Source organism: Cheilinus undulatus, linkage group 22 (assembly GCF_018320785.1).
Source record: "Cheilinus undulatus linkage group 22, ASM1832078v1, whole genome shotgun sequence".
NCBI lineage: Eukaryota > Metazoa > Chordata > Actinopteri > Labriformes > Labridae > Cheilinus > Cheilinus undulatus.
Window position 1 is genome coordinate 6,771,644 of NC_054886.1, and position 18,242 is coordinate 6,789,885.

The window sequence follows — 18,242 nt, forward strand, 5'->3', positions numbered from 1 at the left end:
CTGGTGTCCTCTGGAGGCACAAGCCGTAATGCGTTGGTGCTTTTAAAACAGCTTTTCTCCTTCAATTTAAGATGATCATTCATGAAAATGAAGGAAAGATTGTCATGCATCCTTGAGAATCTGTCAGACTTAAAGATCAAGTTAAATCCCTGTCCTTCTTGCTTCCCATTCGAGCCCCTATCCTGTTGACAGATGAAGTAACATGACATACCTGCATGTGCATTAGTTTAACAGCAGAGGCGGACTGACAGGGGTGCTCACGTCAGGCTCAGACTAATTGGCACTTACTGTCCCCTTATCTTTGTGTCAATTTGTAATATTGAAGTATCAAAAATGTGCTATGGCAGGCTATAATTTTTATATTAATAAAGTTAATGTTCTTTAAAGGATTAGAAATGAAAATAGAACTGCATGGAGTCTGGTGGATGCCTGCACCCCAAACTTAAGAGACTCTTTATAGGTCCTTGCTGTTGTGCTTATGTATAGAGAAAAGTGTGATCACTGGCCAAACCATTGTCTCAGTGGATTTCTGCGGTCGATCCTGTCATTGTTTCTCTGCACTCTACTAGATTCAAAACGCTGAACGCTGAGATAGGCATAAATGAATAATAAGTTAACACATTTCAAAATGATAGTTCTCTAACTTGGCTGACTTTTTAAAGCATACTATTAAAGAAAATGAGTGTCTGTGGATAGGACCCAGAGGTAGTTAGCTTGGTGAAATAGTCACTTGTGTACAAACGTTAAGCTAGTGTGATTAATAGCTCTGTAAATAGCCTTTATAATTCCAGATCTTTGTTTACAATGTCCAGCACAGCCTCTGATAACAGAAAAGGTGCAAAAATTGATTTGAATGCCATTTTTGACTGGATTTCTATTATCAGAGCACATATGTGTGGGAAATATGGTCTGTAATTTGCGTCTGGAGTTTTTGTTTTGCATATTTCAAACATGGTTGATTCACAAGGGATTAAAATCACAGATGTCCTCAATGATAACGGCTAATTTTCAGGTCCATAGGTACTACTTGTCCTTTGCTGTAGGGCTAAGGAGCAGTATTCAGGGAGTTTTTTGATGACATAAAAAAATCCTCTTGCATTTAGATCACATCATCCTGTCATGCTCCTTGTAAAGCTACAGTGGTAACTCCCTTGTCCCTAATTTTATGGGTTTTTTTTTTTCAAGCTGTTAAACATTTTTCACTGTGTTCTGTTTTATTCTTACCGTATTTTCCTCCATCTTGTTTTGCAGCTGGGACAACGTACATCTTCGGGCGAGGCGGAGCCCTCATCACATATACCTGGCCACCCAATGACCGGCCGAGCACACGGGCAGACCGGCTGGCAGTGGGCTTCAGCACGCAGCTGAAGGAGGCTGTTCTGGTCAGGGTAGAGAGCGCCAAAGGACTGGGAGATTACCTGGAACTTCACATAGTAAGAGAGCACCTTTTGATACCTATGGGGGATAAAATGATGGGGGAATGGTTTCTCCATCTGACATGAAAACCATGGGGAAAACTCCAACAGAAACAAAGGATGTACTCGGACAGGAAAGGTGTATATACCAAGGGACTTGGAGAGGACTTGGAGTTATTCGGACTTGTCTCTGGAGAATTAGAAAGAGGATGGAGGGAAATGATGAATGGAGTAAGAAAAGATGTCACAAAGTGCTGAAAAGATGGCCTGCAGCAGGGTGAGAGGAATAAAGCAGACACTGCAAAAACAAGGGGAGGCTGAAGTAAAGAGACTGGTTATAAAATAGGTGTTATAGACTGGTAGAAGATAAAAGTTTATACTTTGACTTTATATTTAATAGTGTCTTGTTGATCCTTTAAGCTCATATTTGAAGTCTGACTGAGTTTGTAGGGCTTGATGGATAAGCTGGAGTAGTTTACGTTGTAACTGTGGTTGTTGGTAAATTTGTCATCATTTCTGTTAGTTTTCTGACTGATTTTATTTGTGGGATTATAACAGTGTAGGAATTAATTTAGATCTACTTTTTTGGCATTGGCAATCTTTGCCAAACCTTTGAAACTAAGCGCCTCTAATCCAGACATCACAGTGCCCGAGTAGGCATGAGCATGTTTATCAGCGTGTCCCAGGATTTGATCTTCCAAGCTCAAAAACCAAGGGCAGGGAAATAAAGATGGATTGAATCTTTAAGAGAGATTTAAAAGTAAAAGATCCAGTTAATGAGAGGAGGGAGCAAAACTAGATTTTGTGTATTTCACCAACATAGAGTTGTCTTTAATTTGTCTTGACAAAGATACGTTGCTCCTTAAGCACAGTGTACTGTGGGGTAATGCTTTGCAACAAGGAATTCTAGGAGAGACATAGCTACTGTGTATAATGCAGCTGTGAGTTAACCAGAGAAAGAAGAAGGAATTCAACGCTAGTTAACCATGAGTTATCATGTAGATCCTAACTGCATTTATTAGTTACTTAATGATTACTTTATAGACAAAGACTGTCAAGTAAAGCAGGGGTTCTCAACCTTTTCAGCCCGCCACCAACAAAATAAAGGTGCCAGAGACCAGGGACCCCCTCTGTACCTGAAGGTGGATGAAAACAGTCATACACATTCAAGAACAGTCATTTGCAGACAAGGCTGTCCATAAGGAGGGATAAAGGGGGAGGTTTCTGGGACCCAGCCAAACTGGGGGACCATGGAGGCCAGCAAAATCATGAGCCATTGTGAAGTTAAGCTGTGAAAACCATATTTTATATTTGACCTGAATATTGACCACTTGTATCAGAGCAACAACTATCTTTATTAATTTGTGTAGAATATAGCCTTCTTAAAACATAGCTTTTGTTAAAAACATAAAATGGGTTAAAATTGGTTAATAATGGCAAAAAATAGTGGAAAATGTAATGAAATTGGATTCTCAAAGAAGATTAATGGGTTAAAGTGGCAAAAATTCGATAAAAGTAGCAAAAAAAGAAACAAAGATGAGTTGAAGTGGCTGAAATCGCTTTAAAGTGCAAAAAATTATTGGAAATTAGGTGGAATGGGATGAAAAATGAATAAAAATGGGTTAACTGTGGTTAAAATGAGCAAAAAATTGAATTAAAAGTGGTTAACAGTGGCAATTATGGGTCAACAGAGGCAACAATAGGCAGAAATTGGCAAGAATTGGTTAAGGAGTGACAAAAACAGGCAGAAAAAAATTGGTGGAAAGGGTTTAAAATTTACACAAATGGGTTTTAAGTGGCAAAAATGTGCTGATATTGGCAAAATTTGTGTTGAAAGTGATGAAAAAGGGTTAACATTTGGTAAAAGTTGGTGTAAAATGGCAACAAAGTAATTATTAAACAACATTCTTAGTTTTTTTAAGGTATGTTGTGACCCCCTCTGTTGGTCTTGCGACCCCCAAGGGGTCCCGACCCCAAGGTTGAGAACCACTGACATAAAGTACTAAAAATCTTGAGTAGTCCTTGGAGAATAAATGAAGACCAAACTGTTAGTTAATAGGTAGATAATGACTAAAGGCCTTTGCACACTGAGTCCATTTTTTTAGCCTGAGAACAGGTTCAACTTTTTTGCTTTTTTCACACCCGTCTAAGTCATATAAATGGGTGATTGCCAGAACAGTGGCAGCAGCTCCCTTTCTCTCTCTCCCTCACTCACTCACTCACACTGAAACTTAGAACATTGACCTTCCCATGTATCTGTGGGTGTCAACAGTCAAACGTCACAGATAAAGGCCAAAATTTGTACTCAGTGCCTGAGTCCTAAAGTTGTGCCCTCTCACTCTGTCTTGACATGATGCCATGATGCACAGGCTTGTGCAAATAACATGACATATGAATGACTGTGTCAGAATGGACCCAGTGTTTTTTCCTTTTCAGTGAGTGAAAACAAAATCACCTCCAGTGCTTTATTTCTTCACAGTACAAGACTTCAGCGCTTTCTGTAAATTTTCCCAATGTACAGAAAAATAAACAGTCTTGGTGTGACAGGTTTGTTATTGAATTACAGATCCACAAATAAGAAAATAACACAGGCACTGTTTAAAGACCTTCACCTATCACAAAGTAACAGATGTGTTTTAGTTGATTATCATAATGGGCCGTTACTAAATACTGAACCTTTTTAACTCTTTCTCCTTTTTATCCCTAACTGTAAAGGAGACCTTTATACTGAATAGTTACTCTATATCACCATGTTAACTAATGGTAAACTGGCCATTAACTCCTCATTCATTTCATGGTTAACTAGCAGTCTGTTAGTAGTAATGATGCTAATTGAGTGTAGTATATGAGTAGTAAGTTTCTGGCTTGTTACCAAGTAACTGTGTCGCTCTTTTGGTACCTATCCTCAAAGTTGTACCTGGAATTCTGCCAATAGTGTTTAAAATGCAGGTTTTAGCAACACTGTTTCATTAAAACATTGTCACTGTTGGCTGAGTTTTTGATGAACTGTTTGTAGAGGAGAGTCTGAAGATGCAGTGCAGCAACTTTGTTGATCATGGAGTGAAAAACAGGAGAGGATGTTGGTTAAAGGAGGCATATCATACCCCCTTTCACAGTTTAATACAGTCTGTGGTCTAAATAGAACACCTGTGCTGTGATTTGGTCAAAGTATAACACAGATTTAGCACTAGAGGAGGTTTGAACCGTCTGAACCGCCTCTCCAGAAAGGTCTGTTTTGATTTGTCTTTTTATATGTAAATGGAGTGTGCCTACATGAGTACAGCTGTGTGCTCCAATAGCAGGTATTACAATGATTCAATATGATGTTGCAGTGGGCCCAGATTTTGTTATTTCAAATGTCTTAAGACCACAAACGAAGGACTGTTTTGGCTTATTTCACCTTTTAGGGGTTGGTAAATACTTCAGATACTCTAATACATATGCAATAAAACTAATTTTTTTGTGATATGTCATGTATTAGTGGCTTTACTGCTGCTACATAAAGCAGTGAAGGTCTTTGTTAATCCTGCAAAATCAAAGCATCCAGTCAAAGTTTCAGAATTGTAGTAAGCGAGATTAACTTAACATGACTTTTCAAATCTGGAAACTGTAAATGGAAGGAGCATCAGGCACAGCGAAGCCTTAGCTTCAGGTGGTAAGTTTATTTCTAAATTTGTTACACATGGTACGGCAAATTTGCTCATAGGAAGAAGAAGTAACAAAGGCAGTAATCTTTGAGGGTTTTTCCTTGAAAAACGGGGTTTCTTTTGTTATTGGTTAAAGATTCAGTCACATTTGTAGTTTATCAATCTTTGGTTCGTAAATGGTGGCATTAAAAATGATCTTTCTGAGTTAATTAATTCCAGTGAAATGACATTTAGATTTTTTGATTTGTATATGGCAAAGGTCAAAAAGAGTGATCCACATGTGCAGATCCACAGAATGACTTAATCCCGCAGCAGCACCTCTCTTTATCCCCTGTCAATGTAGTCATTAGCCTCATCTTTGCTTTTATGGCTTTCATATGTTAGGCATAAATGTCATTTAAAACCACCTCTAATGATAGCTTTAAATGGCAATTAAGGGACAGCAGGCGTTTAAAAATGCATTTACACCGGCTCTAATTGTCTCATTGACCTCAGTGCTTCCTCTGCCCAACGTTACATTTATTTTCATTTAAATGGCAGCTTTTCTCTTAATTACAAGCTACGACCACACCTGGTTGCTCTGCTCCACTCATCCTGGACTCACAAATGCAACATCAACAGATCCACGACAGTGCTTACTGTAACAGCTGGTTGAAAAGATGCTGCTATGTTCGGCAGCTCCTTTACACTCTCTTAAAGTAGGCAGTGATAAGACACTATCACTGTTATCCACACTTATCTCCACGAAACCATCTGCACGACTGTGTTCAAAGTGTGTGTACGATCACACCACTCCAACAGCCCAGTGACCCCAATTTGTTTGGGCTGACCGTGCCTGGGAGCGACAGGAACATAGTTGACCTTGGGTCGCTTCTCATCCACTGCTGCGTAAACTGAGAGGGACAGAGCAAGGGATGATGGGAAAGAGAGAGGGATAGGTGAAATAGTACGGGGGGACTGGTGCATAGAACAAGTAGGTCAAGGCTAATTTGGATGCTCTTAACGTGGTTGTTAAATTGTGAAAATAGCTGCAAGGATGAAAGTTCACGTTTGTAAATGCAGCGGACAACACAAATGATGATGGGGTTGCAGAAGTGCAGTTATTAAATGGTCAAATACTATGATTGGTGGTAATATTTCTGCGGCTTTGGAGTATTACATTTGTTGTGTGGAGAGTTAGATGCACAGTATAATCCATTAGTCGTAGAATTACTGGTGAAACTGGACTGAACCATAAGGGGCAGTATGCAGTTCCATCATATTAGATTGGCATATCTCCATATTTTGTCTCTCTATATGGCTTTCATTTGACCTGTCCAAACCTTCAGATTTCTATCTCCTCTCTGCACCAAGACTGACTTTCACTGACTCTTAATCCAGATACAGTCATGTGCGTAAATTTAAGGTCTGTCAGGCTTTAAGGATTCATCACAGGGCCCGATGTGCCACAACCTGGGGCTGGAAGAGGGAGGGGTGGCCAGAGTCAAGCTCGACAAAAGAGTTTATTCTCTTAAAATGAGAATATTACAGTAATATTTATTAAATAAATGCACAGCTCTTCCTAGCCCACTCACTCATAAAAGAGACACAGTGGGAGCGCAAAGCCATACAGATCCTGCATTGATATGAGGTGAAGAGGAACAGTAGGGAAAACGAGTTTTACCTTTAAATTTTCTAAGGTTTGTCCCCTCTAGGTTTTGAGTGTCTGAAGCTCAATCACGGAGCGTTTGTCTGCGCCACGTGTCTGGAGCTGTTCACTGTGTGTGCAGCACAGCTCCCATGACTGTACACTACATGGGTTAGCTGCTGAGCCGGCTGAAGGGATGTCACCTTTATGAAATGTATTGTTGGTGGGACAAATTACACTATGGTGGAATGCCGTGGTCTAAGTAATTGATGGGAAACCTTTCCTTTTGTCCGGGCCTTTTCACCCTTGGTAATTTGCCCAGAGATCAGAGATCACCCTGGGTCCACTTTTTGGACCCAGGGTTGTGTCAATCCTCCCTCCTGCCCCATGGTGTCCTTAGGCGCCTCAACCGTCATATCATTGCCTTACCACAGCCTCAGATTTTGGCCCAAAAATCCTTTAAAGTTCTGCACAGTACTGTGTGTCTGCTATTGGATTTACAAAGTATGACATTTCAAACTAACCAAGTTTAAATGTAAGTCCTTTCTTATGAAGGAGTTTATGTTCTACTTACACTTAAGGTGTTAGCAGAGATAGTTTCAACATTGGCTTAAATCTTACTTCTACCTTCTTGTAGGTGTACAGTCTGCCTTTGATTCTGGTTGTGATAGTAATGGTTGGAAAGCTTAGATATTTCAGATTGACCTTGAAAGCTCCCTTCAGTAACCAGATAGCAGATATTACTCAGGTTTTATCCAATATTTTGTAGTCTAATGATACATGGATGTATTTGGCTGAAAGTCACCAGTTTACAGGGTCACTCATTGGACCAAAACACCAATCCTGTCTCTATTATGCTTTCTGGTCATCTAGGCTGACCTGTTCAACAGAACTTACCTGGCCGAGTCTGTTTGACAGACAAGTTTGTAGCTGTGCTTTGACAATGAACCACATCATGCAGATGCATGCAAACTTTACAGTCATTACTTGTTTATATACTTGTAGTTAGCAGCAGCCTTAAAGTGGAAAAAATCAAGAACAACATCTCTATCCAGACAAAATGTTTTCACTACTTAACATAATCCGATTGCCTCCCTGTTAGTGGCAGAAACTTTTGAAGCATAAAAATAGTTCTTGGTAAGACTGTTTAGTGTTTACAGTGGATTATCCCAGTAATAAACTACTGAATTATTATAGATCCATTGTAGAAGATGTATATAAATAAGATAATTTGTAATCTGGGGAAATGATGCAAATCTGTGAGTACAACAAGAGGCAAACAGAGGTCAAAGGGATAAAATACTCTGAATTTCATGAATGAACTGATACTTTAACCTAGGTTCAACCATGGCCTCCCTCTGTTAATATCCACCCGTCGCTCACAAGTGCTCAGCAATCACTATTTTGTTTGCTCCTCGTTCTGCTGCGTCTTCTCCATCTAACTTCAGTGTCTTTCATTTACTCCTTCATTCCCTCACGTCTGGCCCGTTCCTTCTCTCTTTCTCTCCCTCTCACACACACATCAGTGACTCTGATTCACCAGCCCGGCTGCTCTGCTCCCATTGCAATTACATTTCATTTGCTGCCGTTCCTCCCGAGTCGCTCCCCTAAATGACTCTGTTCAGCCCGTGGTGGGTGTTTGGGTCCTGTTAATTATTCCCATCTCTCGTTGAGAGGAGAAGTACAGGCAAATTAGACCTGAGAACCCAGGAGCCCTGGCCCCATATCATCTCACCTGATGGGGGCCGCGAAGACCCAATCAAACTGCAAAATAGCTCCACGATGAGACGGTGATGGTGGCCTCAAGGTCCAATTGAGAGGCCTTATCCCTTGGCTTTGGCCAGTGGTTCAAGAAAGCATTATCTGCTCATTCCAGATTAGCTTCATTCTATGTAGTCTTATACAATTCAGGGGTTGTTATCTTGACAGGTATTTTTTAACATGCTAGGCACAATCTTTAGAAAATTACTTGATTTATTACCAGGCAACTATAGGAGAATTGCCTTCCTAAACTTCTACTGTTGAGCGAATGGCTGAATGCTGACTGGACAAGCCAGGGTCAGCAGTCCATTCTTCCATTAATACAAAGGTTGTATCCTCTCCTGCCATGGCTGTTTTGCTTTCCTGCTGCTCTCAGGTCAGCTGAAGAGAGTTTATGACGTTGAATAAGCAGAGTTAAATGAAGACAGCACCACCTACTGTTCAAACAGAGTATCTGGACACAAGCTGTGCTGTATTGATTTAAATCCCCCTTTATTTGTGTTATTTTTAGCTGATTGAGGATATGTCCTTACATCCCCAACTCCTAGCTCTCCTGGTCAGGAATACTCTGGAACAGTAAATGCAATGCTGATGCAAATGTTGGCATGCTGCTGAAATTTGTGCCACAATGTGTTCTCGATAAAATCTATACAACAACTAACATTAGATAATCTAACAAGTTTGCCTAGATATGAAAATTATGTACCTTGAGATTCCGGCTTCTCCTTAGGTGTGCATTGGGTGAAAAAGTTTGAATACCACTGCTCTTGCTTGTGCACAAAACATGGCAGGCATTCACAAAAGTTTTTTTAAGCCATAGGCTGAGATTTCAGGTGAGGATGGGCTTTCTTATAGTAACTCTCATTGTGACATCACAAGAAGATCAGATCCCGAGTGGGCCCTCGGATTCTGTGTTTTAAAGACATAAGTGGCCACAAACAAGACTTGGTCTGCTTTCCTGGGTTGATAGATACTCCAGACACCCAAACATATCAGCAAATGACTGATTTTTTTTCCCTTATTTGTCTACTTGGTACATTTATTTGTGTCATTGTCAAAGCTGTCAGATCATGACTCAGGGCTTGGGTCAATCGCCTTGACATGTGATATAAAACCCCACCAGAAAGAACTGCTGTTAATTCAGTGATACTTTTGGGGTAAGCTACCAGCATGTTCGGCTGTGCAGAGTGAGTAAAAAAGCACATGGTGGAGTACCCTTTAAAATATTTCTCTATTCATCCAAGAAGCTTAATTAGTTCTACTGGCTCTTTGGGAGTTCTGTGTTATTTAACTTCTCTGGGAGATTAAATACAGAGGAACTCCCCACCAGTAAGTAGTAAAGATGAAGCCAACCAGATGAGATTTCCTTTTAGACCAGACTGCAAATCCAGCTGTTCTTGCTCCTAACTGTTTGATATTCAGTACCCTGGATGGCAGAGAATCTTTACAGACTTGTGAGAAACACGGCGCCACAGAGACAATATGCACAGTCATGGTCCGTCTGCTCTGATGAGTCATTCCCATGGCATTTTCCAAATAATGAGCTCTCTAAGAACTCTCAAAATGTCAACCACAAACTTTTCAACACTTTCAGACACACCCACATCAAATAATGAGGGAAGTGATGGAGACAATGTCTTCTAAGGATATGGTACTGCCTTGTTAAGGCAGTAGCTGTTAGAAAATTCAATATAAGCAACATGTTTGACAACTTTGGTTTGACATCTTCAATCCTGGGCCCTGATGACAGGATGTGAAGAGGATGTGGTGAGTAATGTCCCTCCAACTGTCAGAAAAATGGACCCAAACAAGGGGATTGGCAAAAAAAAGAAAAGACAGTGTATGGAGAGAGTGGTGGCTTGTTTAACTCTAGTATGTCTTTGTTCCTATGGGGCTGAAAATTATCCATGCTCTTGAGCAAATGTGAAAATTTCAGTAACTTTGTAAAGATGGAAACAGTCTGAAACCAAGCTACAAATGTAGCCCTTAAACATTACAGATTTATTCTGTTTTGCTCAAGTAAGCTCTACAGACTCTATTTTTTTTAGACAAGATACCCCCCAGTCCCAAAAATGACTTTCACGGGATGTTAGCTCTGTAGAAGTAAAATTGGTCATTTGGGGGGTCAGGACATCATTTTTACCAATCTTCATGACATTTTCAGCGTCAGGGCCTGAGGTGTGAGATTCAGGGAATGAAGGGTGCAGACAGATAGGTGAGCTAAATCTTCTATCAGTGGCTGCTGGAAAAGGTAGATGTCCTTGCAAGACCTTGAAGCCTAGACCCCAATAAAGTGACATATTTTTTTTATTAAAAGCAGATTATTTTAAGGCACAAGCATTTTTTATTCACAGCTACAAGTGACTGAACAAATTTCTGCCACTTTAGAAAAGAGGATTACCATCTGTGTCAAACTTCAAGCTTCTGAATTGTCAGTGCTTGAGTGAAGCTAAAGTTTCCATCCTGTTGTAAAAAGTTGGTAACATTGATTTAATTCAAGAACTTCCACAATACATGACCAATCAGGTGGTAGCATTTTTTGGAAGTACACTGGTCAGCATGGATGTGATTGTGTGCGTACAGGGCTGCCTCAGTTTGACTAGAAGGAAGTACAAAAGGTGCTGCTGAATTGCCGAGCTGAGTCTGTTGTCCAACAATCATATCTGAGGGAAAGCAGAACTGCTGACTTGATTGTGTGACTTTTTACATTTTTCTTCTGTGCACAAACAAATTTTGAAAGCAGGCATGCAAAAGGCTCTTCCTTTGTTGAATTTAAACACTGTGTGAATAACAGGATGTTGTCTCTTGGCTTTTACAGGGACTTACGGAGTTTAAGTCAGGAGTTAGTCAGCAGCTTCACTACTTACTTGGAATGAAAGCTTAACTCCATCGTAGTCAAAAGAAAACTGGGTAATTGCAGTCAAAACAAACAGATATCAACTTAAACATGTGACATTTTAAATGTCAATACAGAAAAACTCAAATATGCCCTTTTTAAATGTATTGTGAAAAATGACTTCTTAAAAGAACAGTAGAGTAGAACTCCTTCTGAGTTTGTTGTTTTCAGCTCTGTGTTCACACTGATAGGACAGCACCTCCTTCACCTTGTTTCTGTTTCTGTCAGAGGTTCAAACTTGTTTCATGCATTTTTCCTTACTCTTAGTTTTTTTGGATGCCTTTTTAAAACGTAATGAAGTGCAGTACTACCTCTAAAATATACTTAAGTAAAATTACTGATTTCAAAATTTACAGAAAAAGTACAAGAACACAAAAAAGCTGCTCAATGAATTGATTCGAGTGAATACTAATGTAACCTTGCTTAGATGTCTGTCAAAAGATGGACCCATCTTGCAAAGCTGTAGGCTGAAACATTATCAGGTCAGAGAATGACCGGACTGATCAGCATTATCGGAGCAGAGTTAGTAGCTGCCAGCAGGAAAGAATAGCATGGATACAGCTGTAGCAGTTTATCAGAACAGGACAACATTTCTCTATCAGAGAAGAGCAAAATGCTGCATTGAAAGATTTTATTGGTGGAAAAGATATTTCTGCTTCTCAGCTTGTGCAAGAGTTTGATTTGGGAACTGCCTCTTATGACAGTGAACAATGATAACCTGTTGAGCTTGTGTCATGTAGATAATGCTGTCAATTTTTTTTGTTGCTCTACTTGGCCTGTAAGAATGTGACTGACAGATTACTCATCCAATCACCCTCAAGGTTTGTTTTTTAAAAGTTCTGCCCATTCCTAACACTGTTAATTGGGTGTTGCCTGGATGGATGTGAAAAATATCCCCTGCCATTTACATCTGAAACAGACTAGTATGTGAGGTTAATACTCAGTTAAATTAAGCTTGGAAAATCACCCAGAAAATGCATCCCTTGTCCAAAAGTGTTAATTGACTGTGAATTTGAAGAACTAACTTGTCCAGAGGGACCTAAAGAAACTTCACTTTTATGACTCATGTGGTATTAATAGAAATGACTGTGCAGGTCCTTTAATCCAAGCAGAAGTAATACTCCTCGCTTAAGACTGAAGGGAGTCTTTCAAGTAGCTGTTCTCACCCCCGGCAATAAAGGAACAAAAAACCTAAGTGGTAAATTAGGGTTATTTGTTATGCACAGAGGGATGAGTCATTAATGAAGAAAGGAGCACATATCAGAGCTCCTCTTTTCACGAGCTGCTCATAAACTTTCCGAATGGCCTGACAGATGGTTGCATAAAGTTCTAACAGTTTGGATGCACCTTTCAAACTAAGACTTCTTTTTAATACACTTTTTTTAGCGGTGTCTGTTTGTATTTATTGCTGTTCTCACAGGCACAGCTCACATTTGACAGTCATTACGTTTACGGCTGGCAAGTTGTCGCGCTAACTGCTCTGTGGGAAGTGTCTCATCTGCAGTTATGGGCCGCTGCACATAGCACAGCAGGCTCCACAGAGTACCTCCATCACTGGCTGTCCGATCCTGGCTCATAGCTTTAAATAAGGGCTGCCTTTGATTACCTGTTAGGGAGCTATCCTTCACTGCAACTGTCCACTTTGAGCAGAGAGGGAGAGGGGGTGGCGAAAGGGACTATATTTTCTCCTCTTGACCCAACCCTGCACGTGGCAAAAGCTGATTGAGAAAGAAATAGAAAGAGGCAGCACACCTTGACATTCCTGCTTCCTTACACAGGCTTCTTCTGCTCAAATAGAGCAATGTTCTGTGACTACATTAGCTCACCAATGACCTCATTTTTCTCTAAACAATGAGTAGAGCAATCATCTGTTTATTTCTGCTATATGACCACCACCCTTTTTGTTTCAACAACCACAGGCTATGTGTCGAGGGCTCAGGACAGCAACTGTTTAATTACAGTTTGAAAAAATGTGATCTGACGTTTGACGGTGGCCTGGGACAAGATGAGTGGCGAGCAGAGCGGGGTGGATAGAGTGCTTTGAGGGTGCAAGTAGGGGAGCCAAGAGATGCTGGCGTCAGATAAAGGCAGATGGTGACGCGGATAAAACTGTCAGAGAGGCAGAGGCTTTTATCCTCTACTCCTGCCCGCGGTAACACTGCACTCAGAGGGATGCATGTGTAAATGCATGTACGCACACACATAGTACCCCTTTAATCTTAACTAGCTATCAGTAACACGTATTCAAACACTGTACGCAGGTGCAAATGAGCAGCTAAAGATGCACAGTTTGTGAGGAAATTTTCTCCTGCATTTACAGAGCACATATGAAGTCATAAAGCCCTCTTTTTCCCACACTTACAAATTTAGCTTAATCTTTATGTTTCAGGGATTGAAAGGGACCATTAATCTATAAAAAAGTAATGTTTTTGTCATCACTTAGAGTCCCCTAGACATGTTAGATTTTGAATTCAAGCAGTCAAGTCAACAAGAAGATTTTTGGGTTTGAGACTTGTAAGTTGGAAAAAGCAATGAGCAGGTCTCAGAATTCAAAACACCATTTGGCAAATTGTGTTTTTATGTTCAGGGCAATCAAAAGTATCTTTAATTATGTGGAAATGTGTGATAGGCCAAGCCCACATCATTGAATCACATCATTCTGTGTGGTTCGTGGGAAAGGGCTCCAGGAGGGATGTGTTCATGCAGCATCTATCATAGTTGACTCTAACGGTCCAAGAGACATTTTTAGGGAGTTAAGGTGAGATCTAAGTGTCAAACTTCTGGTCAGTCTGACTTAAGTTGTGAAGGGCATGGCCTTTCAAAAAAAAAATTTGCCTCCTTTGTTACAGTGCCACCTTCTGGTCCTGTTTCTTGGGAAAGTTGGGCAAAGAATTTTCCAGTTATACTGGGAAGAATGGTGTTTCTAGAACATTCTGTTTCACAGGAAGAACAGCCCTAGATATCCAGATAGAATTGAAAAGTTAAGATAAGTGAACCTAGGCTTGTTGAGCACTTTACGAGATGTTTGACAACCCAAAATGCTTTACACAGCAGCTCGCACTAACCCATTCACTTCACATTCACACACTGATGGTGGAGTCTGCTATGCACGCATCCATACACATTCACACACCCCCGACACAGCTGTGGGAGCAATTTTAGACCAACGACATGCTGACACTTGACTGAAGGAGCTAGGGGTCTGAACTCATGACCTTCTAGTTGCGAAACAACACTACCCACTGAGGCACAGTTGCCCCACAAGTATGCTGATATATAGGCTAGCATGATTCAAGCTGTTTCCTTCAATACAATCAAACTGAGCATATATGTCTTCAAATAACTTTCAACAGATTGTTTTAGAATTTGACTGGACTGCATGTGGAACCAAACCTCATATTTACAGGAAAAGCACACACAAGGGGAGTTGTATTGGCAAGAATCTCGCGATGTGATACGTATCCCAATACAGGGGTGCCGATATTGATATATTGCGATTCTATCAGCAAGGCGATATGTTGTGATATTTTTGTAATTTATCATATATATATATATATATATATATATGTATGTATACATGTGTATATATGTATGTTTTTTATATAAATTAATAACAACTATGTAATTTTAAGTTAATATGGAATATAACAAAACAGAATTGAGCTATTAATAAAAATTTATTAAAATTATATGTATAGTATATAAATATTAAATATATAGGTATTTTAAAATATATGGTCCTGCATCTTCTAGAGTTTTAACTCTTTTTTGTGCAATTTGTAGATAGGGATTTTTCCTATTCCTTGTAATGAATTAAAATACTTTTAGGACTTTTAAAAGAAAAGTGGAAAAATAAATCAATATAGAGTGAGATCTTTTACATTTCAAGATATGTCAGCTTGTATGTCTTAACCCTAATGGCAAGGTGCTTGTGGAGGAAGACTGATCTTAATGTCCAGCTTTAAGGATTGACGGACTGTGTTGTGAGGAGGGCATGACATGAAAGGCCAGTGTTTTTTTTTTTTTTTTGTATTACGGAAGCCGTCGTTCTTAACGACACTATGCCGGCGCTGGTCCTTACAAAAACCAAAGTATTGACAGGATAATTATGGTTACAAAAGTAAAAATCAGCACTAGCTTCAGCAGGCTTCTTTCACATTATCTGTTAGCCGCTAAGCTTTCACTATGATGCTCAGGTTCATTGTGTTGTCCAAGTATTTCACTCTGGTGTGGCATATCTTACAAATGACTTTACTCCTGTCTGACTTTACTGAAGTCTGTGCCAACTTTAATGTTTTGGAAGCCAAAACAAGTCCACATATCCGCTACGAATGCAGCAGAAGCTGTACTGCTGGGTAGGCATGAGCAACCGGCTCGCTCAGACCGGAAGTCTTGCGTGATGTCATTGTCTAAGCAGAGGAGAAGAGGGAAGGGTCAACTGCTTGCTGCCAGCTGGCAGTGCCTGCCGCCAACTAGCAGTCAGGGGGTGAAATTACACCACAAACTACCGCGCCAACAAAGTAAATTATTAATTAAAAAAAATATCGATCCTGCATTTTTAAATATCGACACAGTATTGCACCACGAAATATCACGATATATCAGTGTTTCGATATTTTCTAACATCCCAAGCACACACTGTCTCTGAAGAGGCTTCATTTTACAGTCGCTAACTGTAGCATCCTCTACTACTCACTTCAGTTGTGTAGATCAGTTCTGTTTTTGTATTGTAGAGGATGGACAGCCTCCTTGAATCGCTGAGTAGAGATCCCCCCTTGTGTATGCTGATCATTTAGGCTAGATTCATTCAGACCAGAGACCACTGACTTTTGACCAATGAAACAGTTATAAAGTAACAGACTATAGAAATGCTAATATAACGCTTAAATAGATCATTACTTGCAATAGTAGTACCACAACCATAATGCTTATTATATCAGATGATTAATGCAGATGTTACAATCTTAGAAAGCTAAAAAACTAAATGTATGTCTTGGGCACTCCCCATGGAGATAATGCACCACCAGCACAGTTGCAGACAAACATTTAAGATACTTCAGGTGTACACCAATCATTAACAGGAGTTTATGTTCAATCTCAAAAACTTTTTTGCAGAAATGTTAGAAAAAGATGTCAGTTTGGAATACATACGTGCAAAATATTGTAGCTGGTTATGTTATTTGCATGGTTAATGGAACAAAGCATTCCCTATGCTGCAAGCAATGTACATAAAAAGTGTGCTACAGTGCAAAAATGCTCTTGAACGTAAAGCAAAAGTTAAATTCCTGAAAGAAATCCTCATAAAACATCTCTTAACGTGCATATCCAATCTATAAAAAAGTCTTCTGATTGTTTTAAGCGTCCGTGACCCCCAAACTGTAGCATTTGGACACTCTTTATACAATAGTAGATGACTTAAACACTATCACAGCCATAAATGTTGGGACAGTGCTCAGAGATAATACTAGAAAAGTACTTATTTGTCTTGATTCAGAACTACTGTTTAAATGATTTTGGTAGACAGAGGTGCCAGTGTTATGATTGATGCTGTGGCTGCTGTGCTCGAGGGAATCTCTGTGTTACAAAAGTTGATAAATCCCACCCTCTTTCTCACCTTTTCTTCTTCAAATGGGTGTCACTTCGTCATCCAAACCCCCTTCATCTTGTCACAGGGGTAAAAGCCAAACATGCAGGGAGGGACAGAAGGATGAAGCTGAGAGAACAATTGAGGGAGAAAGGGAGACATTGTTTGATGGATGCAGCTGCCTTGTGAAGGGGAGCGTGGGCAGCCGTCAGTAATGAGATCGGGTCCTGGTGGGTTTGGCAGGGTCTCTCTTCTCAGCTGGCAGGAGCCTGACAGCCTATCGATTAATCCTTCCCTTTCGCATCACTAATTAATTGTCCCTGCGGGTGGGGGTGGAGGACATGGGCTGGAGGGGGAGTGAGTTTACCTTAGGGGTTTCATCAGGGGTGGCTAACTTTGGAGGAGCAAGAGGACACGGACCCTCATCCATCCCATAAATCCAACCTGGCCCGTATCTAACCATACATAACTAAAATCCATTCATTGGACTGACGATGCTTGTAGAGGGCATTGCTCGGCGTGGGTTTAATCGCTGCCTCGAAGGCCAAACTCTGAACACATTAGTCTCATGACTCTTTGGTTGACCATCTTTAATCGGTGCCTCTGCTGGAACCTGTTTGCTCGTTTGTCTTGATTTTTAGATGCAAAGCACTCCACAAATCAAAGAAGTAACTCAATACTGCTGAAGTGTGCAGCAAGCTTCACTTCATTATGTGGCTTTGTTAGTTTGTCAGATCTAAATGTAAATGGCCTATTAGAAGGTAATTTATTTAGCCGACTGTTCGGCAGCTAAGGGAACAAAAGGGTACATCTATACTGATTACAAACTATTGGAAAGTCCTGCTTCACTGCTCTGGATTGAAGTGTTTCATGCACACAGTGTACAGAACAAATCACAGGGGATTTTCATGAACAAAAGCCATCACTTCCAGGTACAAAACTGCAGAGATAGACATTAAAAGTAACACTATGTGCAATTTTTCAGTCTCCTTCGAGTATATCCACTTCTAAATCCTTCTCTTAAGAGGTAAAGACAAGAAAATGTAATCTGACCACACTAGTGTGTGTTGCTTTGTGACACACCAACCCCATACCTGCTATAAATTATGGAATAGTAATCTCCAAATTCATAATCATGTAGTTTTCTCAGCCTTTTGTCAGTGGGCCAGTGTTGATTGTAAAATCTGCTCTTCTTTGGCTGTTAATTCATAATGATCCTTCCTGACTCCCTTGAAGACAGTCTGCAAATACTTAAAGCACATTTTAAGGTAAACTAAGAATGCAAGATGGTCTTATATGTCTTTGTTTATAA

At 40.1% G+C, this 18,242-nt stretch overlaps 1 protein-coding gene across 1 annotated transcript in view; it reads left to right on the forward strand.

The window, feature by feature from the left end:
- The window catches only part of LOC121504980 (neurexin-1-beta-like), a 311,753-nt gene that overhangs the window by 101,791 nt on the left and 191,720 nt on the right, over window positions 1–18,242 (forward strand). Inside the window, exon 3 of the mRNA XM_041780094.1 lies at window positions 1,252–1,433. Coding sequence (XP_041636028.1) covers window positions 1,252–1,433 — 182 coding nt within the window. The remainder of the gene's footprint in view (window positions 1–1,251; window positions 1,434–18,242) is intronic.